This window comes from Geotrypetes seraphini, chromosome 15 (assembly GCF_902459505.1).
Source record: "Geotrypetes seraphini chromosome 15, aGeoSer1.1, whole genome shotgun sequence".
Taxonomy (NCBI): Eukaryota; Metazoa; Chordata; class Amphibia; order Gymnophiona; family Dermophiidae; genus Geotrypetes; species Geotrypetes seraphini.
The window spans coordinates 2,982,429-3,009,837 of NC_047098.1; the positions used below are offsets into that span (position 1 = coordinate 2,982,429).

Below are 27,409 nucleotides of genomic sequence, written 5' to 3' on the forward strand. Positions count from 1 at the left end.
AAGCATAAGCAAAGTAGGCAAGTGACTAGGGCCTAAAGATTTAAGGGGGGGGGGGGTCCTATCAGATATGCTCAGAATTAAGAAGGCTAGGGCTTCCAACGGTCTAGATTGGGGAAGGAGCCACCGCCCCGGACGCCTCTCACTATGCCACTGAGGAGACTTGTTGAGAAGGGATAGGAATGAAACAGGAATTGGGGGGGGGAGGGGAGCGTCAACAGTATACTGCTGCAGGCTGAGAAAAACTGGCAGCAAATGGGCTGAGTGAGTGATGGGGGGGGGGGGAGTACTGGCTAAATGAGCACATGAACAGCTGCAACTAACTTGCCCAAGGTCACAACGACTATCACCCTTATCACTGAAATCTGAAGGGACATCTCCAATCAGCATCAACATTTGTGCTAAAGACACCCCTCCCTCTGCCATATCTTCTCATGGAAAGGTGGTCAATTGATTTCGGTTATGCATCTATAACTTTCTCCACAGGGTAGAGTAGATGTTGGCCATCATGTCATAGGCCTCACCTTTCTTTTACACAAAGGCCTAACTAACCACTGCTTGTTTTAAGCATGTTGACGTCTCTAAGAAACATTCACTATATGGGTGAGAAAAAGGATATCCCAAACCCCAGAATCTTCCCAGAAAGGTGAAGGTGTCAAAGTTGCAAAAGTTCTGCCTAATTCAAGCCCAGGCTCCTCAATTTTCTGAGCAACAACTAGTCTGACCTTAGTGTTGGTGTTATCTAACCCTTCTATTACACCTATTTGTGAACTATCCTCCCCCAAAACATCTTTACGTATTCTCTCATAAAAACAACAGTCTCGATAGTGAAGAGTGTCTCGATGTTTGCTACAGAAATCCCAAAGTGAACAGCAAGTTACAGCATTCAACTCAGTAGTATTTATTAACAGGTAATGTACAAACTCCAAGTAAGGAGACTCTACTGGCCATGTTCATGTGTGCATGTATTTTTGGGAATGCTGGCTCCTTGCACTGACCTGATCACTTCCAGTTCCAAGCAGCTCTCAGCCTGGTCCATGCTCTCCACCATGACCTCTGCTCTCTCCTGAGGCATGCTGTGCACAGGTGTGGTTTCCACAGAGGACACCGCTTCGGCCTTCTCTTCGTTGAAGGGGTTGTAACGTTGGGTTGGACTCTTCATAGCTGTCCTGGTACAGCTTAGGTCAGGAGCCACAGAACGGGGGTAGCCAGTGGTATCGGGGAGATCTCCATCTGATGAAGAGGGTAGGAGTTAGGGGGGGTGAAATAAAGGCTTCAAATAATTGATGATCCAGGACCCGTGTATAAAGCAGCCCATTAGATACCCACGACTCAAGGAAAAGGTTAGGATTGTTTTAAGCAGAAGATAGACCAGCTTTATGACAAAAGTAATGTAATGTAATTTATTTCTTATATACCGCTACATCCGTTAGGTTCTAAGCGGTTTACAGAAAATATACATTAAGATTAGAAATAAGAAAGGTACTTGAAAAATTCCCTTACTGTCCCGAAGGCTCACAATCTAACTAAAGTACCTGGAGGGTAATAGAGAAGTGAAAAGTAGAGTTAGAGGAAAAATAAAAATAAAATAAACATTTTAACAAGACTGCATTGATCTAAATACTTTGGAAGGTAGAAGAGAGGAGAGAAAGGAATAGAAGCAGAAGGGGGAGTCATTGAACAGTAGAATTCTGGAGAAATTTAAATGATAGAAATAGAACAAAACAAAGACAAAAGGCAAAACAATAGATAAGATTAAAGATAAATCATAAGCTGGAAAGAAAAATAAAATAAAACTTTGTCTTCAATCCACGGTTTCAGCGTCAGTGATGAAGTGGAGCAAGTAAGTTTAGGAGGAGCGATTGACGTTTCCAGAAAGTACACTGAACAACTTTATCTAAGGAGGTCAGGTAGAAACCATTCACTTACTACTAAATCCAGATGTTTAAACTCGCTTTGCTGATTTTATTTCAGGACAAACACAACTGGCATGTACTCGTCTCTTCTATGCAATAGTTTTCAGAGCCACATTTGAATACAAAGGTAGTTTTACCCCTCCCTTCCTTGCTCCCTTCATCACAAACACAATAAATTGAAAAAGCAATTATGCTCCTTGTTATTCTAATACATTTAAAGTATGAAAACTGAGGGATGAATGAAAAGTAATGCTTTCGCCTCCATAATTCATCAATAGAGAGCAGCACTGATGCGTTCATTTGTTCTTTGAAATCTCTTCCTTTACCTTGGTTGGTGAGAAGTGTCTGTGTGAAAAGACTGTTTTGCTCTTGCAATGTATAATTAAACTCTGGAATTCTTTGCCGGAGAATGTGGTGAAATCAGTTAGCTTAGCAGGGTTTAAAAAAGGTTTGGATAATTTCCTAAAAGAGAGGTCCATAGGCCATTATTGAGATGGTTTCGGGAAATCCACTGCTTATTCCTAGGATAAGCAGCACAGAATCTGTTTTGCTACTTCGGATTTAGCTAGGTATGTGGAACTGGGTTGGCCACTGTTGAAAACAGGATTCTGGGCTTGATGGACCTTCGATGTGTCAATTCTTATGTTCTTAAGTGGTTGAGGAGACAAGAAGTACAGTTCTTTTGCGATGGCTTTCAAAAAAACTCGTTCATTGTTGGCAGAAAAGAAAATACATGCAATGAAAGAACAGGTTTCACATAAAATCACATTTTTATCCTACAAAACCTTGCGGTTAACAAACTAAAGACACTGAACAATCTCAGTGATGTACAAAATCAATTCTCCAAAAATTTCACAAAGTGTTATTTCAACAATTTCCTAAAATGCATATAAGATGTGGAAAGAAATAATAATCTGTGAAGATCGACATCCCAGACAGCAGCTTGATAAGACAGTTGTCGTAAAAATCTCTTATATACACAACCACAGACAAAGGGAAAAACGAGGAAAGCTGTAGCATGCAGTGGACAATCAGGATTAAAAAATTGTAAATTGTTCCACTAAGTAATTGGGTGCCTAACCATGCAAAACCTTGTAACATATAATTCCAAACTTAAACCCAATCAAGTTCTCTATAATAGGGTGTAATATGACCTTTTTCTTTACATGTCAAGCATTATTCTTGGGTTTTATTCATTACAAAGTTAGGTGGTCTACTGTTGTTCCAAGCAGCAAAACTAGATAAAGATGTTGTCAGAATCTTAGGTGCCCTATTGGATATTCAGGAAAGAAATCAAAACAATGTTATTTAGGAAATATATTTTGCAATGCTAATCCAGTGTCTGTCTAATAGCTTTGAAATGTAATTTCAGACACAAGTGAAAGGTTAAGGCGGAATAGACATCAATAAATGTCAAATCAATGTCCATTATTTTCCTCTAAATAAAAATGATGAAGATGGAGGCATTACTTTGTTGGTAATGTGTCATCAGACCATGGGGGTTTTGTGGCAGCAAGATCCAAAGCTCCCTGACTTCCTACGGTTCTCAAACCACTGCCACTGGATCACCCTGGGTGGATTAGGTTTCTTCCAATTGATACTCTCATTCCCCCAGTTCTAACCGGAAGGTCACAAAATCTCCAAAAAGCAGAGTAGGTCCATGGCTAACGGCTTTTCAAATAATCAAACTGTATATTGAGCACCCCAAAATAAATGTTCCAATGTAGCATGCAGTGCCCCCCAGCTTGTGAGCCCCGACAGCCCTACTTTGTGATGTATTTGCCCTTAATAAAAGTCAATATCGTATTATCCGTAACAATATTTACCCCATGTATCACATCTATCATCAATCCTGGGTGTTACTACAAAACTCTGTTCTCTGCTCATTGTTCAGCCACTTCTCAAAAAACACATTCTGGTATCACTTCTGCCAGGGAAAGATTAAAAATGGCCTTATGGAAGTTTGCTTTCCCTTTCCAGTTCTAGAGTGGCAAATGATGCTTGCTGAGATTACCAGATTTCATGGCGCCAAAAAACAGACGTGGCCCCACTCCCAGTTCCGCCCTGTTCTGCCCAGCCCCCACACAAATCTCTTCTTCTTGAGCTCGGGGCCGCGCCTGGAGGGTCTCCGAGCTTGCACAAATGTGGTGTGATGACATGACACATCTGCGCAAGCTTGGAGGCCCTGCAGACGCAGCCCTGAGATTGACGCTCTTCAAAAAAACCAGAACAGCTGTTTTTTAAAAAAATCCATTCGGTCATCCGGACAGTCCTCCAAAAAGAGGACATGTTCAGGTTTCTCCATATGTCTGGTAACCCTAACACTTGCCCTCAGTTTAATTTCTATGAAGAAGCAAATTGAATACAAACACTGGAAAGATTTTACTGTACCATTTTCTTCCTAAGGTTCAAATCCTCTGCTTTCGTTTCCCCTCATTGTCAGTGGCCCCCTATTATCTAAGATTCCTGCAAGCCCACTTTGCATTCCGCACTGGGGAGAAGGCATGATGAAGACCATCTGGCCTCGGTAGTCTGCCACCTATATCATCTACTATCTCTTCCTCTCCCTTAGAGATCCAACATACTTATGCCAAGCTTTCTTGAATTCAGATACCCTTTTCGTCTCCACCATTCCACCGGGATTCCATTCCAAGCATTCACCTCCATTTCCATGAAAAAGTATTTTCTGAGGTTCCTTCTGAATCTATCCCCTTTCACCTTCATGTTTTATGCGCATTTATGCCATGTAGGTATTTAAACATCTCTATTGGAAATCCCCTCTCCCGCCTTAACTCCAAAATATACTATTCTCCCTGTAGAGAATGCAGGATCTCCCTACTTCTAGACGACCCCGCAACAGGGATACCCCAATCAACCTCTGGCATATTATAATCTATTTGTACAGCTATATCTACTTCTGACTGTGAAGGAGACCCGATACATTTTCCATTCTCTCTTTCCAGATCGATCCACAGTGCCTCTTCCTTACCCTGCAATGCATTCGTTAACTAGGTGTCATTGTTTCCAAATCTGCTGCTCCACTTCTGAGGCTGAATACTAGTGACAGGCCTTCACGAGCATGTCTTCTACCATACGTCATGCTACATGTCCTTTAGTCCAGGAGTCCCATTCCCCTTTTTTTGCTGGCATTTAAGAACATAACAGTTGCTGTACTAGGACAGACTGTAGGTCCATCAAGCTCAGTTTCCAACAGTGGCCACCTCAGGTCCCAAGTACCCGGCAAAAACCCAAAGAACAGCAACATTACAGAGCTGAGATTGTGATGTCATAATGCCTCATTCCACCAATGCCTCAGAGCCAAAATCATCAGTGATGTCACAATGGCTTGATTGCCCTAGACTTGGCTCACATAAGAGCCTAAGAGATGCTATACTGGGACTGACCAAAGGTCCATGAAGCCCAGTATCCTGTTTCTAACAGTGGCCAACCCAGGTCCCAAGTACCTGGCAGAAACCTAAAGAGCAGCAACATTACAGAGCTGAGATTGTGATGTCATAATGCCTCATTCCACCAATGCCTCAGAGCCAAACTCATCAGTGATGTCACAATGGCTTGATTGTCCTAGACTTGGCTCACATAAGAGCCTAAGAGTTGCTATACTGGGACTGACCAAAGGTCCATCAAGCCCAGTATCTTGTTTCCAACAGTGGCCAACCCAGGTCACAAGTACCTGGCAAGATCTCAAAGAGTAAAACAGATTTTATGCTGCTTATCTTCAGTGGATTTCCCCACGTTCATCTTAATAATGGCTTATAAACTAAACTAAACTAAACCTTAAGCTTATATACCGCATCTTCTCTATAAGGATAGAACTTGACATGGTTTACAAGAGTTTAAGAAAGGAAAATATAATAAGAATTAGTGGTTATATAGAGAGCAGCGGAAATTACATTTTTGAAAATAGCCACGTTTTCAGATGTTTTCTAAATAATTGGAAAGAGCCCAAATTGCACAGCTGGACAGGAAAGTTATTCCAAAGCTCGGTATATTTAAAGTAGAGAGATTTCCCTAATTTCCCGATATTGATAACGCCTTTTAACGATAATTTAAGCTTTTGGATAGATCTGGTAATATCAGGTCTCACAGAGTTCCAGGATAGAGGAATTAAAGGGGGAAGAGTGCCATGCAAGATCTTAAATGTTAGGCAGGCACATTTCAAGTAAACCCTAGAGATTACTGGGAGCCCGTGAAGTTTTAACAAAAGTGGGGAAACATGATCAAATTTGCTTTTTGCAAAGATCAACCTAGCTGCAGTATTCTGGATCTGTTGAAGTCTTTGAAGACTTTTCTTGGTTAGACTTTGATAGACCGAATTACAATAATCCAACCTCAAAAGAATGATTGATTGTACGAGGGCAGCAAAATGTTGTTGGTGGAAACAGGATCTCACTTTCCTCAGCATATGGAGACTAAAGAAGCATTTTTTTTAACCAGAGAATTAAGATGGTCATTGAATGAAAGTGTTGAGTCTATAATGAGAATTCAATCTGCAGTGAAGATCCAGATGGCAATGAAATGGACGAAGGTAATTGATCTAGTTTAGGGCCAAGCCACAGTTTTTGGACTCATTCAGCTTCATTTGCACAAGGGCCCAAGATTGAAGTTTCATTATGCATGCTATGGACTTTTCTTTTAGAAAGACTTCTGAACAGAATCCTTTCTTAGCACAAAATTCTTCCCACTGTCTCTGCTGGATGGACCCTTTCCTTGGAATTTAGACTCAGCAGTAACGTTTGCAAGATGCTGAGAGCCACTCGACACCACAATCAAGGAAAAAAGAACAATTCATCATTCCATCAGCTTTTCAGTAACTCTTATATCTCTTGGATTAGGGAAGACAGGTTTAAGGTGCAGGGATCTGCCACTTCTGGTGACGTTTTAATACCTAAATATTTTTTAATGTTGATAGTTGCCCAGCTCAAAAGATTATCAGATTCCCCCCCTCCCCCCCACCATCTCTATGTTGGATTTGTCTCTGATTTAGACAAGTTCAGTCTAAGGCCCAACACTATTCTGCAATATCTTCACAGTAGTGATTCAAATCTTCACCCACAAATGCCAGGTACTTTATCACCTCCTCTCCTATTGCGACTCTTCCAATTTCCTTGCAAGTCCTAAATTTCACCAACACATATAGGGAGTAAAGCAAAGGGGATAAAGGCTTCCCCCTGCCTTATTCTCTATGCTAGTCCAAACAGTTCAGAACTTCTACATTAGCCCACACTGGGTTTTTATTCCCTTGATTTCTGCTCTTTTGGGTTTCTAGTTCATTATTAGCTTCTACTGGGCCACAGCAGGCTGAACCTTCAGTCACAACCCCCCAGAGCTTCCCTCCAATTTTGGACCTCTCCAGCTTCCTAAATATCTGATCTCGACAACAGGAGTCATCGGAACCCTGACATCCAGGCTAGAAGAACTTGGTTTTATTGTAGAACTTCTGAATTTTGGCATTGCAATAGAAATCATATATTATCAAATAATAATAATAAAGAAGTCCGATATCCAGACAGCGGAAGTCTGATTACATTTCTGCCCTTGTGCAATGAATCCTCCAGGTTCTGGGAATGAAGTGGGTTTTATGTTTCAACAGTTTTTATTGCTGATTTCCAGCAAACGAGTCATCAAGGATTCCCTAACCTACCACAAGGAAGAAGGGTATGTCAAACATCTAACCCACTAGCCCCAAGCCTTATTAAGTCACTGCTGAAGAGGGTTTTAACTGGTCTGGAGGACTAAAGTCACAAGCTGGCCTCCAAAGCCGACATTTTTTCTTTCTAGATGGAGGTTTACTCAAGCTTTAACAAAGGTTGTATCAGGAAATCTCCACTGGGGTTGAATGGCGGAGCCTTCCCTCCCCCTCCCATTCAACAGGCCAAGGAGCCGTCCTTAGCCCATCAAGCAAAATCCCATACTTAACCAACATACCTTTGGAGCAGTCTGGTGCGGTGCCAATCTCTGCTAGTAGGCAAGTAACCCCTAATGGCTTTAAGGTGGGTGCTGACAATTGGTTACATGAATGCTGTGCCTCACCTTTGGCACAGAGGTGAAAAGGAGTGTTTTAAATGAAATGCTACAGGTCTACATGTATATATTATATAAACCATTGGCTTCAAAACAAACAGCACAGAATCAAAATCATGACCACCACCACCACCAGAGGGGATTATGGGAGATACAGAACCAGCAAGGCCCAAACCAAAACAACAGGTTATACAAGAAGTTTTCATGCACTTCAGCAGCAGGGACTATAGGGAAAGGTTTCTCGTTATCCCCAATGAATATGCATGACAAATTTGCATACAATGGAGATTTCTTTCAGGTGTATTCATTAGAGATATCCTGAAAATCTGAAAAGCTTGTAGGAGTCACTGTGGGGAGCTCACAACTCTTGCAGTCCCAGTAGGAGGTGCTATTCAGTTTAATGCTGGCATATAGGCTGTGGGAGCAATCTCAGCCAGCAAGAGACACTGTAGGGAATCCAATGAGTGCTTGGTGAGGGGAGGCTGCTGTTCCTGGTCTTAGTGGATCATGATTTGTTCAGAGCATTTCAAGTTTCGTTTCTGTTAGTAAGCAGAGTGATCTGTAAACAGAGTTCAGGTAGAGGAGGAACAGGGTGGATGGCAGAAAACAAACACTCTTAATGGAATTCTGTAAGTCTAAAATTACTTTGGGAGGAGCAACTCTCTTAATAGTACAAACGGTCCCGATGGTGAGGAATTTTCAACACAGCAAAGGGCTTTCAAATCAATTTGCCCTTCAATCTGGTATGACAATGAAGGAAACGAAGCACTGGGAATCTCTACTAATGTCATCGCTACAGGAGACATTTTGAGTCCTCAGAAGCAATGCAGTCCCTATCACCATGCTATCAAGATTTCGGCCTAATACCTGCCCTCTTGTCCACTGAATGACATCAACATGCCAAGAAGAGCCTGCGGGACTGGGATGCTAAGAGAGGGCAGCCCCAAAGAAAGCCTTCCCATCAGACCTGGGACCCCTTACAGAATTCCATCAAGGTCAGGCCTGGGTCATTCCAAAACATGCAGTAAGCCAGCAAATAGAGAGAAAGAGAGGGCTATGTCCCACCTTCCCAGTCTGCACTGGGCATGGACGGCAGCGCTGGGTACACGTCTCCAAAATCATAATCTACAAAAAGGGAGGATAAAACTCAGGATTAGAAACTGAGGAAGGAGGGAAGGGGACAGAACGGGGGAAATATTTACAGCTAAGGTCCATTTGCTGCACCTTTCCCGACTACATGCACAATTTTTCCTAAAGTTAGTTACTTGTATTTTCTACGTAATTCCTGTTACTCTGTCTTACCTGTCTCTAGGCTCCATCTCTGCTTATACTCAATGCTATTAAGCTGTTTGCATCAGTGAATACTAGTTGCCAGTAGGAGTCACTGTGGGGAGCTCAGAACTCTTGCAGTCCCAGTAGGAGGCGCTATACAGTTTAAGCCATTCTATGGCCAATGAGTTGATTACACTTGCTGGACACTGCTCCGAGTGAATTTCCTCAGAAAGGCAGTAAATAGCTCCTAATTTATAAATAACCCCCTTTTACAAAACCACAGAAGTGATTTTTAGCGCTGGTCCCGATGTTCATAGAACAGCGCAGAGCATTCAGTGTGTCGGCCTGCGCTAAAAAATGCGTCAGTGGTTTTGTAAAAGGGGGGAGGGTAAATTTGCTAAGGTCTCTCAAGAGGCAACCTCCCGTGGGCTCCACAATACATCCGCCGTGTTCAAGGTTCCCAATAGTAGCTGAGAGAATGGTCCTGATGTTACACATGAAGGGACAATGAAACTCCAATAGTGCCTCGATATGGAAGGAAAGTGCTGGGAAAAGGTGACTAAAGTGTCCAGAAACAACAAAACAAATGGTAACTTTTTCAGGGTTTATGGAGAAAAAAAACTCTCCACATTTTGGAACCGCTCACCTTTTCCCAGAGACGATCACATGGTTTTCGGTGTCGAGGAATCAACTTCAGATGCAGCAACACTACGGAATTCACCACCATTCTACTTAAGGCCTGAAAAATCTCTTCAAGTCGCAATTAAAAGCCTCCTATTTCCTCATAGGATTAGTTTTACTTCGGTACATGTAGATATTTTTTTTAATTCAATTTTCTCTTAACCTTTACCATTTGTTGCTCCCTCTGTATTAGACAGATTTTAAGGTTTCTCTTCAAGGTCTTTCATTTCATTGAACCCTCCCTTTCGTTCATCCCTTAAATGTCTCCTGTCCTATTAAACTGGAGTTCCTAATTTTTAGTGAGATTCCTGACATGTATGTTTTTTGTGTTGGGCTGATTGAAAGATCACCTATAAAGTATGGATGTTTGTACACCTTCAACCACTGTTTTATACTGACTAATTTAATAATAAAAAATCCTAATCCTCAAAATCCCCTCCCACCTCTCCAGCCCCTCTAATTCTCTTCAGGAGCACTTGTTCTGACTCCCCTTTTGTACTCAGTGATTGTCATAATTAGACTGTAAGCTCTTCAGAGCAGGGACCGTCTCTTGCGTCTGGTAGCACTATAGAAACAATACATTTTTGTGGTTGTTACTTTTAATAAATTTGATTACGCTTACTGGCTGCTCTACTGCTGCTGGTTTTTTGTTTTTAATTTCTTTCTTTCTTGCAGCTTGTGAAAGGAGCCAGGGAGCTCAGGATGGTCACAGCAAGGACCTTTTTCAGAATGTTTTATTATTCTTTTTTTTTTTTTTTAGAAGTGTATAAAAACAGGGGGAATAAAAAAGCTCAAGGCACCAGATATCAGCCTCTTTGTGACTCCACATTTAGCTGTCAATTTTTTTTAATGGGAAGACGGTGTATTTGGAAACCAGTCCAGTGACAGCTAAATGTGCATTAACACATGAAATTCTCATTGGGTCTCCTGAATGAGAGCGTGCGTTGGGACCCTTCAAATCCCTTTGAGATAAGTCTTTTTTATTAAATTTTCAAAGATAGAAATACAGGGCAAAACAAACCAACAGCCACTAACAAAAGGAAATGCAGAAACAATCGGATCTTTCATGTCAGTCCTTCACGAAGACCCACAGAGACCAACCCCCCCCCCAGCAGAACCCTCCCCTCAACCCCCCCCCCCTTGCACTCCAGTGTCAAAAGTTCAATAAAGAACTGTGAGCTCTAGGGGACAATCCCTCCCAAATGGGAGCCCAATTTCTCCTAAATTTCCTCCAAGGCCCAGGACCTCTCCTCCGAACATCCAGGTATTCAAATTTCAACAGAGTAAACAGTTCATTCCTCCACATAGTAAGAGTCGGCACTTCAGCTTGGTGTCACAACAAAAGTATACACTTGCAGGCCAACAGAAAGGCCTTTTGTAATAACATATTGCCCCCTCTGGACAAACCCAAATGAACCCTCTGAGAAAAGAGCAGAACATCCGCTCTCAAAGGAATCTGCTTACGCAAAGCAGACTGCAGGTACAGAGCTACAAAGGACCCGAATGTTTGAATGCGGTCACAATGGGTGGTCCATTTGTCAAAAATCCAGGGACAAGGATGTCAGGCAGCATGTTTACAGGATTATAACATTTTGATGATGTCTCCATTTGTAAAATTGCTGTTCATTTTGGACATACTCGTCCATTTGACGAAGACAATTCTGTAGCTGGCACCGTGCGTGACTGACACGCAATGGGTGGCCACTTTTGAGGTGCTGATTAGAGAATCTGGGCCTCTGAGTATTTTTTACTTCTGACTGACAGGTATTTGATTTCATTATGTGATCAAGATTTAATGTATTACAAATATTCAACTTTTATATCATCTGTACCAACTACAGGTATCATGTTTCTATTCTTTAAGACAATTTTGTTCAATTAGTTCATTTCTTGATAAGGAAGCACGAAAGGTAATTGTTTACTCCTTGATTCTTTCAAAACTGGACTAATCATGTAACACCGCTTCTGAAAAACACTCCCGGTTGCCCATTTCCTATAAAATAGCCATATTATATCATTCAAAATTCAACAAACACACTGTCCTACTTTCTTAGACAGACAAGAACCTTACGTTCAAGAAAGCAAAATCTACTTTCAGGGCCCTCATTAAAAATCATTAACACCAGACATAACAAAATCTTCTCAATCACTGCTCCCCAATTATGGAACTCGCTTCCAGCCCACCTTAGAGAAGAAACCTCTTTAGACAGATTCAAGTGTTCCTTGAAAACTTTCTTATTTAAGGATGCTTTAAGGAAGGACGGTATATTACATAAAATAAACTATAAACCACTAAAAACAAGGCATTCAGATCGCCAAGCTAGAGAGATTAAAATAAAAATAGTCGTTCTGACCCTTTATAATTCTAAGCATTTTTGATCCCTTCTTCACTATGCCTCTTAATCTGCTGTGGATGCTACTTACCCTCACTGGAAGGCGCAATTGCACTGTCATCCCACTCCAGATTGGTTGAGGTGATGGAGTTGAAAGAGTTGAGCGACAGGTTGTCTGAGCCATGGACTGAGTTGGGAAGACGGTCTTCAAAGTCCAGCAGATATTGTGGTTTGTAATATTCTGGCATGTAGGGAGCTACATCCAGGTATGGGCCATCCTAGAGGACAGAGAGATCCAAAATTAGCCCTGGATCCTTTCAGGTGTCAGTAGAATATGATAGACCTAAGCAGTAGGGGGACATAAACTTTCACAGAGAGGAATAAAAATATTCTGACCAGATCTAGTTCAAAACGAATGAATTCCAACCCAGAGACTAATGTCAGGAATAGAGTCAGATGATCGTGGCTACAGACCAGCGAATTCCTGAAACAAGAGAAAAAAAATAAATCAAACATAAGAAGAACAGCAATGAAAGGACCTGGCAACAGGACATATTTGTCAACATAGAAACTGGGCAGTGTGGAGCCTGGCAATGGGAAACAGTTTTGTTTACAAAAAATCCTCAGACATATGTCGTGGAGAAAAAGGTAAGATGACAAAAAAAGGTCAGGCGACACATGTCATTTTGTCAGGCCAAAGCCTCCCGTGCTCACTCTATGCGCTCTGTCAGGGGGTTGGCACTCCACAGATCACGCTGTATCTATACTCACTTGTAGTAGAATTTATGGAGAAGGCTCTGATTCTCCTGGAAGAGTCGTAGGTAACTTTCCAAGGAGTTCTCATTGAGGGCCAGATACAGCCAGGCTCGACCTGAAAGAAAGATCCAGAGCCCTTGAGATTCCTTCCGATTCTCCTGTCTCGACACCAACTAAAGACGATGGCAGATGGGATCTTGTGCTTCCATTTGATTTAAGAGTTTGGTGTGATAATACATAATAAACTTTATTTTTGTATACCGCTGCACCAATAAATTCTAGGTGGTTCACATCAAGAAGAACTGAACAATCAGTGAATCATATAGATACATATAAATCATATAAATCTCATATACATATCAAATACATGTCATAAAAGCAGCACTGCGTTTTACCCTTGTCAGCTTGGTTATAAGAATGCCCTTCCCACTGCCGTAGGTTCCTCATGGAAGCACAACTTCTGTACCTGTTAGAAGCCACCTGGGCTGGCTTGTTTGAAAACATAGAAACATGATGGCAGCTAAAGGCCATGTGGCCCATCCAGTCTGCCAGTAACCATTATCTCTTCTCTCTAAGAGACCCCATGCTTTCTTGAATTCAGAATGGTTTTGGGGCATATGACTATAGTAAAAGTCCTTCAGATCTTGGCTAGCACATATTGTGGGTGGAAGTATTTTTAAGGCGGAGAAAGAAGTGGCAGAAAGACTTAACATGTTCTTTTCATCTGTATTTACAAATGAAGACACAACCAACATACTGGAACCTGAGCAAATCTTCAATGGAGATCAAGCAGAAAAATTAACATCCATGGAAGAGAGTCTTGAAGACGTACGCAGGCAGATAGAAAAATTAAAAACTGACAAATCCCCGGGTCCGGATGGAATCCATCCAAGGGTTTTGAAGGAACTAAAGGAGGAAATAGTGGAATTACTGCAGCAAATTTACAATCTATCCCTGAAAACAGGCGTGATCCCGGAGGATTGGAAGATAGCCAACGTTACGCTCATCTTTAAAAAGAGATCAAGAGGTGACCCGGGAAACTACAGACCGGTGAGTCTGACCTCTGTTCCAGGGAAAAATGGCGGAAACACTGATAAAAGAAAACATCGATGAACATCTTGAAAGAAACGAACTTCTGATAACCAGCCATCATGGTTTCTGCAAGAGGAGATCGTGCCTAACGAACTTATTGCACTTCTTCGAAGGAATTAACAAACGGATGGACAGAGGAGACCCCATAGACATCATATATCTAGATTTCCAAAAAGCCTTTGACAAGGTACCCCATGAACGCCTACTTCGGAAACTGAAGAACCATGGGGTGGAAGGAGACGTACATAGATGGATCGGAAACTGGTTGACGGTCAGGAAACAGAGGGTAGGAGTAAAGGGCCACTACTCGGACTGGAAGAGGGTCACGAGTGGTGTCCTGCAGGGCTTGGTGCTTGGGCCGCTGCTATTTAATATATAAGTGTGAGATAATAAAATTTGCGGACACCAAACTATTTAGTGGAGCTCGGACTAAAGAGGACTGTGAAGAATTGAAAAGGGACTTGAACAAACTAGGGGAATGGGCGATGAGATGGCAGATGAAGTTCAACGTTGAGAAGTGTAAAGTATTCCATGTGGGAAACAGAAACCTGAGGTACAACTCTACGATGGGAGGGATGTGATTAAATGAAAGTACCCAAGAAAGGGACTTGGGGGTAATGGTGGACATGACAATGAAGCCGACGGCACATTGCGCAGTGGCCGCTAAGAGAGCGAATAGAATGCTAGGTATAATCAAGAAGGGTATTACTACCAGAACTGTATCAGGCGATGGTGTGTCCGCATCTGGAGTACTGCATCCAATATTGGTCGCCGTACCTTAAGAAGGACATGGCGTTACTCAAGAGGATTAAGAGGAGAGCGACACGTCTGATAAAAGGGATGGAAAACCTTTCATACACAGAGTTTGGAGAAACTGGGTCTCTTTTCCCTGGAGAAGAGGAGACTTAGAGGGGATATGATAGAGACTTACAAGATCATGAAGGGCATAGAGAGAGTAGAGAGGGACAGATTCTTCAAACTTTCAAAAAATAAAAGAACAAGAGGGCATTCGGAAAAGTTGAAAGGGGACAGATTCAAAACGAATGCTAGGAAGTTCTTCTTTACCAAACGTGTGGTGGACACCTGGAATGCGCTTCCAGAGGGTGTAATAGGGCAGAGTACGGTATTGGGGTTAAAGAAAGGATTGGACAATTTCCTGCTGGAAAAGGGGATAGAGGGGTATAGATAGAGGATTACTGCACAGGTCCTGGACCTGTTGGGCTGCCGCGTGAGAGGACTGCTGGGCACGATGGACCTCAGGTCTGACCCAGCGGAGGCATTGCTTATGTTCTTATGTTAAATTCACATAGCGCTTCCCCGCTTGCTTGATTTTCTTTTCAAGTTTTGCTTGCTCTGAGCCCATGTGCAAGAATCGACTTAAAGAATGTCTGAACAGTAAATGAAACACGGCAGCATGCAAAGATTTGAATCAAGGATGAACAATTATATGTTATATTCACATCTAACTACCACACAAAGCAGACAGGATGTAATCTCTCACTAACCTCTCCACCCTTTCCCTCACATACTTACTGCGTCCCAAATGGGTGGCTACATTCTGGAGCAACTCTATTTGATGGATGGCCTCTCGGCGAGTGAAATGTACCACCAGCACCCAGTATCCAGAGGAAATATCTTGCAGCCTGATAGAACACAAAACAGCCAGAGATTAGAGCACAGGAAGTCAGGTCACAAAGCTATTATCAGTAATGCTCATCCAGACGAATGAGACTGATAATTTAGGAGCTGTAGATTAGGGGGGGGTTGTCTCAAGCTGCAAACTGTGCCAACATATCACAGGGCCCCACAGCCACTCACATGGGTAAAACATTCAGCATAAAGGGATCCAACAAATGCTCATCTTCAAATTCTACATCTGAATGATCAAACTTTTTTAATATCTGCTTCAATAAAAATTTTGGGTGTCATATTGGACTGCCATTTAACTCTGGAGGATCACACAAATTTTCTAGTAAAAATATGTTATACAACCTTGTGGAAACTTCGGACACTAAAAACATTTTTTCATAGTGCATCATTTAGATTACAGGTGCAATCATCCGTTCTGTCCATACTGGATTATTGTAATATAACATATCTGGGATCTCATAAAAAGCTTCAAAAGAGATTGAGACTTATAGAGAACACGGCAGTCTGACTGATTTTTGGGTTGAAAAAGTATGAGCACATCACTCTATCTTACAGACAGTTACATTGGTTGTCTTTTGAGGCTAGAATATGCTTAAGTTTGGTTGTACCTGTTTGGTTTGGCTCCTATTTACTTGTCTCTATGCTTTGAACAATACAAACCTAATAGAATTACTCGAGGGCAATATTTATTTGATTTTCCGACCAAACATTGTCATTACAAGAGATTTTTCGATAAATTGCTTGGTTTTCAGGCAGGTAAAATGGACCAATGGCTAAGTACTATTATTATTTCCCAGGCCCACTCATACGTGTCCTTTAGGAAATTACCAAAAACTGATTTATTTGATAAATTTGTAAACTGATGTTCCAGAATATTGACTGGCAAATTGATCTTACTGAGAATTTTTATTGTATTTTAGTAAATCGTATTTTATAGCCCTAATGAATATGCATGGAGCAGATTTGCATGCCTGGTACCTCCATTATATGCAGATCGCTCTCATGCATATACATTAGGGCTATCCTGAAAACCCGATTGGCCTGGTACGGTCCCCCAGGACAGGGTTGGGAACCACTGATTTAGAGCATTGTATTTTTATTCATCGATTGTATAATTTCAGTAATGTATGTGAACCGCCTAGAACTATGTGGTAGGGCGGTATATAAAAATAAAATTATTATTATATTATTCAGTGCAAAAAATGTGAAGAAGGATTCTGTTAGAGAGAGAGAGGCCAAATGCTTAAGAGAAGGCTCAATGTACATCAACACCACATTAGGCTCTACAATGCTAACCAGGGTGACATCTCTGTAGGACAACATTTTGCCAGACCAAAGCATTACACTAATGACTTTATGGTGAAAATACTAAAACAAGTCAATATAAAACAGAAGACAAATCCATCGCAAGACAAAAAGGCACAAAGGAGTCTTGTGGCGTTTCCCAGGTCTCTTTGCTCTTCTGTGAGTTGGCACTTTTAGACGCTATTGCTGGGAATTACTGAAGGGCCAACACTCTTGATGGCTGAAACGTGTTGAGTCATCACTTTTTTTTTTCTTTCTTTATAATTATTAACATAATATACAAGTAAAACAACTTGTGTAGGCAAATCGAAAGAAAACAATAAATATCACTTAATATTAACATATTAGGAATCCAAAAATTCTCCTTAGACCTCAAACAATTACTGGGGGGGGGGGGAACTCTTTAATAATGGGGACCAAATTTAACTAAAGACACAAAGAGAAAAATAAATGAAAAGGCATTAACGGCTTAAAAGCCCCTCAATATCCAATTACTTCCCATTACCCCCTGGAGATTTTCTTCAAGTCTAGGAAGGCTCACAAGTGTTCAGGAACAAAGAAAGTATATTTAGTCCCGGCATATTTAATAAGGCATTTGCATGGGTACTAAAATTGGAAGACTGCACCAATTTCTTTAGCTTCTTGTCTCATAGCTAGAAATGATTTCCTTCTTCATCACTTTTAATCATATGGAATCCAATAAATCTAAAGATCAACCTACAAAGTAGAGCTGGAAAAATATCAATAATGCCACACATATAGGCTGAATCAGTATCCAAAACCATAAAATTCTTGGCCGTGAAGCATGTAATGAGGGAAAAAGACTTCAGCCACCTTCTAATGTTGTTTCAAAGCAGCCAAAGTTGATCAATTGAATGAGATTTCATGTAATCATAGGTCATAACAATCACTTTATTTAGTTATTGATAAATTTTCAAGAGGGTTTTTTATGACCTATAATTACATGAAATCTCGTTCAATTGATCAGCTTTGGCTGTTTTGAAATAACATTAGGTGTCTGAGGTCTTTTTCCTTCATTACATGCTTCACGGCCAAGAATTTTATGGTTTTGGATACTGATTCAGCCTATATGTGTGGCATTATTGATATTTTTCAAGCTCTACTTTGTAGGTTAATCTTGTGATTATTTTGTTTGTAGAGTATTTTTTTGGTCAGATCCAATAAATCTCACCATTGGAATGGTACAAGACTTCTTCGTGCTTTTGTCTCCTCCACTGTGTTTTGCTTGAAAACCATCCAGGAACATAAAGCCTTTGATATTACAATGATGAAATATTTTGGCACCCACCAGGCAGGACTTAACAAAGATCTGGGTTTCCTATCACATCATAAACCATAAAATTATACTGCTTTGTCACCCTCTGATCACCCATCCAATCCATACACAATTCCTACCTTCCTCATGAGACTGTCTTTAGAATGCTTTTATATTTCACATATATATTCCGATATAGGTCATCTGAATTTCTGATCTGAAGAAGGTGGTGTTACCCTCGAAAGCTAATCAAAAAATGTATTACATTAGTCCAATAAAAAAAGGTATCATCTGCTTTTCTTTTCTTCTTCTAGCTTAGACAAAGTTATTTTCTCTTGGGAAGCTTCTGTTTCTATGTTGGTTGTATCCCAGAGCCCAGCTCTGATTAGCCAGCTGGAGATATGCCATAAGCTGTGGTTTCCTCTACTGCAACTGATCCAGGTTCACGCTACCTGGACCTCTTTGATATGGCAAGTTATGATGGTGCGAAGGCCAGAAGGGGACGTGTGGAGAATAAGTTAGTCACACCAAACACCTTCAGACTGTCTTTGGTGCAAGAGGAAGACCATGCCTTAGACTGCTGGATGCCTTTTCTGGCTGAAACATTGCCCGAGCAAGGGAGTTCCTACTTAGGTACTCGCACAGTAATTTTAGAATTAAGGTCAGCGCCAACATTCTTTTCATATTAGTTGGAATTTCCATTCTGGATTAACAGAGACGAGCTTAAATTGTCTGATTTTTCATGTATTGTTATTTTTAATTACCGTATGTCTGAATTGTAGTGAACTACTGAGATCGTGTGGATTATAAATTTTAGAAATAAGTGAATGAAAAGCTCATTAATTCGTGTATTTATTTCAATTTCTCTTTTGTCACAGCTGTACGTCACACTCCATCATCTAGATCCCATCAGGGGCTCATTATTCATTGCTTTCAAGAGGAGTCAGCGTGGCACAACTGAGGAGGAAGAAATGTGGGCACTTTTCTTTCTACTTCTGTTTTGCTCTTCTTAAATTTATTAAGTCTTTTTTTACTTAATAAACTTACCTCCGTGGGGCTAAAGAATATTTAGGATTGACACAGTTAATGCATTAATCACCACAATCTGTAAAGGTGATGCAAGAGACGTTTTCGCTGCCAAAAATTTCCAGCCCTGTGACCTGGATTGTTCTGTCATAGCTTTTCACCAAGCGAGTGGCCGCTACTTTCTTGCTTTTTCTAGCAGCCTTAATCTTCCAATTGCATTTCTTGCCCCCTCTAGCTCTCAACAACTGCGTAAGTGGTCAGAGGCCTCTTCTGCATAATATACAAGCAGCATAAGACAGCCACACTGCATGTGTCCGATCTGCTGTAGAAAAGCCCAGGAGAAACCACAAGACTTCCTGGGCATTTACGGATGCCCCCCCTCCTGGGGGCTGAACCTCCTCTTCTTGGAATCAATAACGGTCTCTTTTTTTTTTGCCTTTGTGTTGAAGTGGTGCAAGCAGAGCCTCTGTGTGCTCTGTCAGTTGCAAGACCCTGACTCATTTTCTTTTACTGTATTCTGCTTGGGTTTCTTTTCCCATGTGATCCATCTACACTTTTTTAAAAAAAATTTTTAAATCAACTTTATTAGCAAAACTCAAGCAATTACAGAACAAGCAAAAAAACAAACAAACAAACCCCAGCAAAACAATGATAACCCTGTCCCCAATCCATCTACACTTTTGACTTATTATTAAGTAACACATTAAGGGGAGAATTCATCAAGCAGTGTTAGGACTTAGTGTGCATTAAAGGAATTAGCAAACACTAAATTCTAAAGTCCAATTTATACCTATGGGCTTTTAGGGGCTGATTCTTCAAACGGGCGTCCCAATTATAGGTGGGATGTATGTTTTTTTTAAATATGCAGGCGGGGAAGGATGCCAACATAGGCATATGTTGCACACCGTTGAAGAAACGTAGCGACACTTACCGATGCCCAAGGCGTGGCATGGGTGTGATCTCCTTCAGAATTGGCCTTGGGCATCCATAAGTGTCTCTACGCGTCTTCATAGGCATGAGACAGACACCTTAAATGCTGGCCTGGTAGCAAAATTAGACACAGTTCTCTATGGGATGCCGATGCATGATTGACACATAATAGGCATCCTTTAGAGAATCAGGCCTTAGTGGTGTGCTAAACCCTAAAGATGCCTGATGAATTCCACTCTTACTGTCCTGCAAGTGGACCACAGTTTTTGCATTTTTGCCTGCACTGGTGAATGCACGGGATGTTCTCCTAATGAAGGTTTCTGAAGCAAAAACTGTCCAAACTTAAGATGCCTGGGACAAGCACAGAATATCCTCTGTGATGAGGAAGAGAAAAGGAAAAGAAGATGAAGGACAGTCTCTGATATCGTAACAGCAGGAAAAACAAGTGGACAAGGCTGACCAAGATGTTTTCACCTGCAGTCCAGGATTTTTTAGTTTACATCTCCTAGGAGTTCCAAGTAAAGATCGACAAACAATGGCTAATTTCATTTGGCGTTTGTGTTCTGTCTTTCCAAGGTAACGCCCAGCCCAGACTTAAAGTCAAGCCAATAAAATACAAGCGACAAAAACATTAGAATCATCATCATGATAGATAGATCATGCAGGAGACCACTTGACAACTCATTCAGATGAGCAGATTATCAAAGAAACGCGACATCCTTACCCGTAGAGCAGAGCATGGTCCAAGTGTTCACAGAGTCTCTGCAGGACTTTGTCATGGTTTCTGATGGCTGGAGTCTCGTCTTCACAAGCAGCGAAGTAACTCTGTAACTGTAAACACCAGAGCATTAACAGGACTGATGTAATCCTTAACCCTCCTGACACAGGTCCAGCTGCCTGTGCAAAGCCTTACTGTGACCTTTCATTGCAAAACAAACAGGACAGATTCATTTGCTCATTTCGATTTGTGTTTTGATCAATTCTTTTCCCTCTACTCCCTAAACCAATCTGAAACTTAAATGCTTAGTTATCACCAAGAGGAATTTTGATCAGACAGGGACGTGAAATGTTACTCCGAAAACCACAAAATGCGGCTGTGCAACCGAGAGCTGGACCAAAGCCTTGCACCAGCTGGCAGTGTGACCTCCCTACCCCCTCTCCAGAACTCACTGACCACTGACCCAGTAGTACAGACACCCCTGCTGAGAAAGGAACTGAATCTGGACCCAGGCAGAATCTTGCCATTTGCCACAGTTCAAAAATATCCCAAGCAAATGCTTTTCCAGAGCAGTCAACTGACTGGGAGAATTTTTTTTTTGACATCAAAATCTAAGAAAACCAGTTCACTGCCATTAGACTATTTAATGAAATAAGCAGAAAAAGATCAACCTAACAGAACATCTGACCATACACAGACATAGAAACATGACGGCTGATAAAGGACAAACGGCCCATCCTCAACATCCATTATTTCCTCTCCCTAAGAGATCCCAGGTGTCTGTCCCACACTTTCTTGAATTCAGACAGTCTTTGTCTCCACCACCTCTACTGGGAAACTATTCCATGCATCTACCACCCTTTTTGTATTTCCTTAGATTACTCCTGAACTTATTACCTCTTAACCTTATTCTATGCCCTCTCACCCTGGAATAACCTTTCAGGCATTATGTCACATAGGTATTTAAACATCTCTATCATATCTCCCCTCTCCCACCTATCCTCCAAAGTATACAGATTGAGATCTTTAAGTCTGTCCCCATACACCTTATGATGAAGACCACACACCATTTTAGTAGCCTTCCTCTGGACTGACTCCATCCTGTTTATATCTTTTTGAAGGTGCGACTCCAGAATTGTACACAATATTCTAAATGAGGTCTCACCAAAGTCTTATATAGGGGCATCAATACCTCCTTTTTCCTACTGGCCGTACCTCTCCCTATGCAACCTAGCATCCTTCTAGCTTTCACCATCACCTTTTCAACCTGTTTGGCCACCTTAAGATCATCACATACAATCCCACCCAAGTCCCACTTTTCTGTCGTGCACATAATTCTTCAACAGACCACCACTTTAAAAGCTCATCTCCTGTAAAAAAAAGAGTTTAAGACCTTGACCCCAGTCTAATGCTCATAAATAGAAGCAATAGATTTATTATTCATTGTATTTATTAAACTTAAAAGTTGTAAACCGCAGTCTGTAATAATATGCATTTATCACAGTCACAATATTAAAAAAAACTATTATAAATCAGTAAAGTCCATACAAATTCTCGCAAATTATTTTTATTTATTAGAATTGTTTAAACTGTCTTTCTGAAGTGATTCACCCAATACTGTGTTGATAATAATAACAGTTTATATACCGCAGGACTGTGAAGTTCTATGCCGTTTACAATGATTAAAAGGTATTACAGATCGAGTGGAATAAATAAAGTTCAGTTAGTGAATAACAGTTCTAAAGATAATTTGTTGAGGGCTAAGATTGTATAGGTCAGTTACCTAAGTACTTCAGGAACAGATGTGTTTTTAGGCGTTTCCTGAATTTCCTATTGAAGGATCCCTAGCTAGCTGACATAGCTGGGTCACGGTGTAGATGAAGAAACTCCATTTTAGATCAGTGGGTCATAATTAGTACAAAGAACAACCTGTGACTCCATTTTATTGCTCTGAGAAATCACATATACATACAGGCCTGTTCTATGTATCTGTCTTAGTGCCAGGCACGGCCAGGAGGATGTTAATGTTAGCTAGCCTTGATGTATAGATTGTAGGATGGATTTATGGTTTTGTTTTTCTCTCTGCTCCTACCTTTTGGTCAGAGCTGATTAGACTGGTTAGGACCATATATAACCTTTGTGTCCGAAATTCTCGGGGTCTTCTGTTTATGCAGCCAGTTCTGCCCAGAAGTCCAGCATATATGCTTGTTTAATAAAAGCCTTTTTAAATCTCTTCAGTCTCTGGCTCAAGTCTCTGCACTACTGACGGAGGGCCTTATCCTAAAAGGTACCTTCACCTATAAGTAGTAGGCACGAACAGTCGTTCCAGGTCTTTACCCCATAATGCTGCTTGATGTGAGAAAAGATGTTGGTGATGACTTTTAAATTTATAACCTCTAACCGGTGGAGAAACAAAGCTCTCCTGAATCTGTTGGTTGTGAAGGAGAAAAGGTCTGTTATATATTTAGGGGCTAAGCTTGACAAAACTTACACTGAAGAGTTTTGGGTGAATTTCTTCGAAAAGGCAGTAGAAATCAATAAATAAAATGATTATCAGCTATAACGACAAGGTAAACTTGGAAAGTATCATAAGTGCCGTCATGTTCTTTACGATCTCAGTCTCAGCAGTTGGTTGAATTTCCTTCGTCGCAGCCGATGCACAAGGTTTCAACTCGCCAAAGGGATTTTGCGTGGCGGGTCCTCAACCGTAGAATGTCCTTCCTCATTCAATTAGTTTCTTTTTTCGCAAATGTTTGAAGACATATTATTTTCAGGAAGCCTTTTCTTAACTGTGTTATAATGTAGTTATGGTGAATTGCGAATATTTATATGGAACCTGCTCAGGTTTTGGGATGAGCATGATATAAAATTTTTAAATAAATAACCTCCCTTTTATTAAGCCGTGGTAGAAGTTTCTACCATAGCCCAGAGCACTAAATGCTCCACACTGCATTCCTATGAGTGTCGGAGCATTTCGCACCCCGGGCTGCGGTACAAACCTCTACCCCAGTTTAGTGAAAGGCAGCTTAAGACAAATTAAATTCTAATAATAGTAATAATATAATAGGCCGTCAGAAATAAGCACATTAAAACATCAATGATACATTCATATCACAGATATGACACTCGTGATATCAACACAATACAAATGAAACATCTTAGTGGCAGCAGAGGACAAGTGCAGTTGATACAAGATGGCTCAAGTGGCGGCAGATGGTCTGTGGACCTGGTCTTACTTACAAGGGATGCTGGAAGCTAGTCCAGGTGTGGAGAGACAGATAGTCGGTTGCAAAAGCCATTAAAGGCTCAGGAGAAGAGCCAGGCTTTTGCCTACTTCCTGAAGTAGAGGAGTGTCCAGTTAGATGTGGCCTCTATTCGCTCATTGGTGGGTCTCTCTACCCCTGTGAGGCCTCTAACTTATTCTTTAGATACTCTGGCTTGCTTTAAGGACCTTGAACATAAGAACTTGAACATAACTTTGAAGTCTGGCCCTGTGAGCTGCTGGTAGTCAGTGGAGGTTTTGCAGGAAGGGTGCAGGTTAATTGCAGCTGCTGGTCTGACCAATATCCAGAGTATTATGAGCCCTACTAAACAAATATGCTTTTAACTGCCTCGGAAATACCACAGAATGTCAGGTCATGAAGTCCACAACACAGAAAAGTGGAACTTCTGCAGCCCAGGGCTGTCACTTGCCCTGCTCACTCAATCTCAATCTTGAGAGCAAAGATGCCACTCTTTTACAACCAATTCTAAATACAGAAGCATCTGAACGGCAAACTAAAATCAGTTCTCTCAAAGCAGGAGAAGGTGATGCCGTGTTGTGAACTAACCACAGCAGTTTCACTAGAGTTACCGGCAATCCTTAAAACAGAGCCAGATAAGCAAAACAGGCTTGTGTGTGAAGTCACTGGAGCACCATCACAAGCATCTCCAAAAGAAAATGTTCTGCTGTTTCAGCTCAGAACTGAGTGCTTCCATATCCCGAAGGAGTATCTGTAATGAAGCCCAGAATGATCTCATCTCTCGGTGACCCAAAAAAACCTCTCCCTTCATGTAACAGACTCATTAGTGTTCACAAATCCCATCTCAGAGAGAGAAAACATCTGCTAAAACTTGAACTAAGCCTCCTTTACCAGAGGTGAAGCACACCTGACACTCTTCCTCTGTGAGTGGAGAAGCTTTTTCGGCCTCTTGTCTGCTAAAACCTCCAGCTGAATTCTGGAACCTTCATTTACCAGAAAGATAGGAACCAACACCAAGCAGTTCTCTCTGGTCTTTAAACTCTGTCCCATATTCCTCTCCCGTTCTGATCCCTGGGCGTAATCTGTGCCACCTCTTGATGCAATGAAGGAACAAATTCCCCTGAGCTGCATTTGAGTTTGCCAGATCAGCTGCTGTTTCAATTCCCCTAGTGAACCAAGGTGAAAATGCTGGTGTTCCCAACCTATCAAAATGCAAGAGAGGGGAGTACTTACCTTATATATACCGTATATGAAGGAGGTTTTCAATGCATCTCTGCTTGTAGAATGTGTGTGAGTTATTTTATGGATATTTACTGCAGAGGACATAATCACTGTGTGGCATTTCAAGTTGATTTAAAATTTGATAAAAATCGCCTTTTTCAGAAATTTCAAAGCGATGACCATTAAAAATGGGGAAAAGAAACAATTTACTGGGGGGACATGCTGATACACTTCAAACAAGAGAAAAGTAGGAGGAACTACAATTGGTATAGGAAAGAGAACGGAGGAGGAAAATGCCGAGAGTGTCAATGTCGGGTTTGCTCTAGGAAGAATTAACCAAAAGCGTCCTTGAATAGGTCACTTTGTAATTTCTCTTTAAACTTTTCAAGTGTTTTTTCTTCCCTTACCATGACCGGTAGCAAATTCCAAATTTGAGAGGCAGTGACTGAGAAAAGTGTGTTACGCCTGGTGTAGCCCAAAAGTGGATTTCCCCTTCCGCATCTTTCAGGCTGCCAGTGGAGGGATTAATTTTAAAAGAAGTGTGGTTTTGCCAGTTCCAATTCAGTTCTAGGGTGTAGGCTCTATAGTTAAATCACAGTTATTCAAGTGGTAACAAAGCACATTTGGCAAGAGATCGCAGAAATCCCAATCCCTCCTTTTCCGGATGTACATCTCAGTTCTCATCATGTATTTTTCTACATAAAATCCTGAATAGTCAACAAGCTGGCCTGCTTCATGGGAGATCCTGCTTGGCTCAGTAGGGCTGGAGATGCTTCATGGGAGATCCCCTTGGCTCAGTAGGGCTGGAGATGCTCTGGAGGCTCCGAGGAGGAGACTTTCCCAGTTGTTTCACATCATTGATCCCTAATGCCAGGTTCAGGAAAGTGTCTATGCCAAGGTACAATCCACATCTTTTGGACAGATACTCTGACTGCGCTCCTGGCAAAGGACAGGCAGGTGTGACTGGTTTTCAGTACTGCAGAGCAAATGGAATAAGGAAGCTCAGAGGAGCAGAAGAAAAAGGGGTTGGGGGGGGAGAGAGTTATTCTAAGTTATGGTTTAGTGCATGTTCTCCTAAGTGTAGTTTTGACCTGCCAGTTTCCTCCTGCCCCCTTTCGGGCTTCACCTCAAATCAGAGCTTCCATTTCATATTCTTCATTTATCATTTCTTTGTTGGCACGCAAGTCAACGCGTTTACATAATGTAAAGAAAAGAAATCCACTCCAATAATAGGAAATATAAGACCCCATTCATCCCAAAATAAAAGCGAAACCAAAACACATAAGCACTTGCAAGTAAGACCACCATTAGACCGAGACCCTCAGACTGTGGTCCCCAAAATAGCATGCAATTTTATTTATAAGGTAATTTAGCACTTGGGCCAGAAAGATCAAAAACACTTTGTCTGGTGGACAGTCATATCATACACCAGAGCTCTCCTGAAATTATAGGCCTCAAATCCAGTCATTAGGTGTCACCAGCATGATCAATTTGTCTCTCTTCACTTCAGGGACCACAAACGCTGCAGTCATAGTACCAGCTCGTCCAGGGAGCAGAGACCTGAGCCAGAACTGGACTGACTCTTAGTATCTCAACTGTAATCTTTTCTGAAACTAGGCTTTCATTCTCTGTGTTTTTGAACTTAGAAAACAAAAAAGGTGGAAATTGGCAAATGGAGGATAAAGAAAGGGAACAGAGGATCAGTCACAAGTATTTTTAGCCACATGGGGGGAGCGGGAGGGAGTCTTATGAATCCTTTCCAAGACTCCTCCTAGCTTGCGAGACCATTAAAAGCTAAAAATGTTTTTTTTGGGGGTGGAGAGGATCGAAGGAAAGGCCGGATGATACAGTCGAAAGAGCTACAGAGCTGGCAAGGCCCAAACAGGCAGCAGCACAACCTCACTCCCTTATTCTAGGCATGTGCCAGGCTATCGGTATTCCCACCACGGTTG

The 27,409-nt window shown here is 41.4% G+C and overlaps 1 protein-coding gene across 2 annotated transcripts in view; it reads right to left on the bottom strand.

The window, feature by feature from the left end:
• Positions 1-27,409, bottom strand: part of PLEKHM2 (pleckstrin homology and RUN domain containing M2) — a 68,455-nt gene that overhangs the window by 23,132 nt on the left and 17,914 nt on the right. Inside the window, exons 2-8 of one of the 2 annotated variants that reach the window (XM_033921918.1) lie at positions 21,001-21,107; positions 15,623-15,732; positions 13,013-13,112; positions 12,638-12,725; positions 12,333-12,519; positions 9,021-9,080; positions 996-1,230 (exon numbers count right to left, since the gene is read on the bottom strand). In XM_033921918.1, the coding sequence (XP_033777809.1) occupies positions 996-1,230; positions 9,021-9,080; positions 12,333-12,519; positions 12,638-12,725; positions 13,013-13,112; positions 15,623-15,732; positions 21,001-21,107 (887 nt within the window). The remainder of the gene's footprint in view (positions 1-995; positions 1,231-9,020; positions 9,081-12,332; positions 12,520-12,637; positions 12,726-13,012; positions 13,113-15,622; positions 15,733-21,000; positions 21,108-27,409) is intronic. The other variant, XM_033921919.1, reaches the window with a different exon arrangement.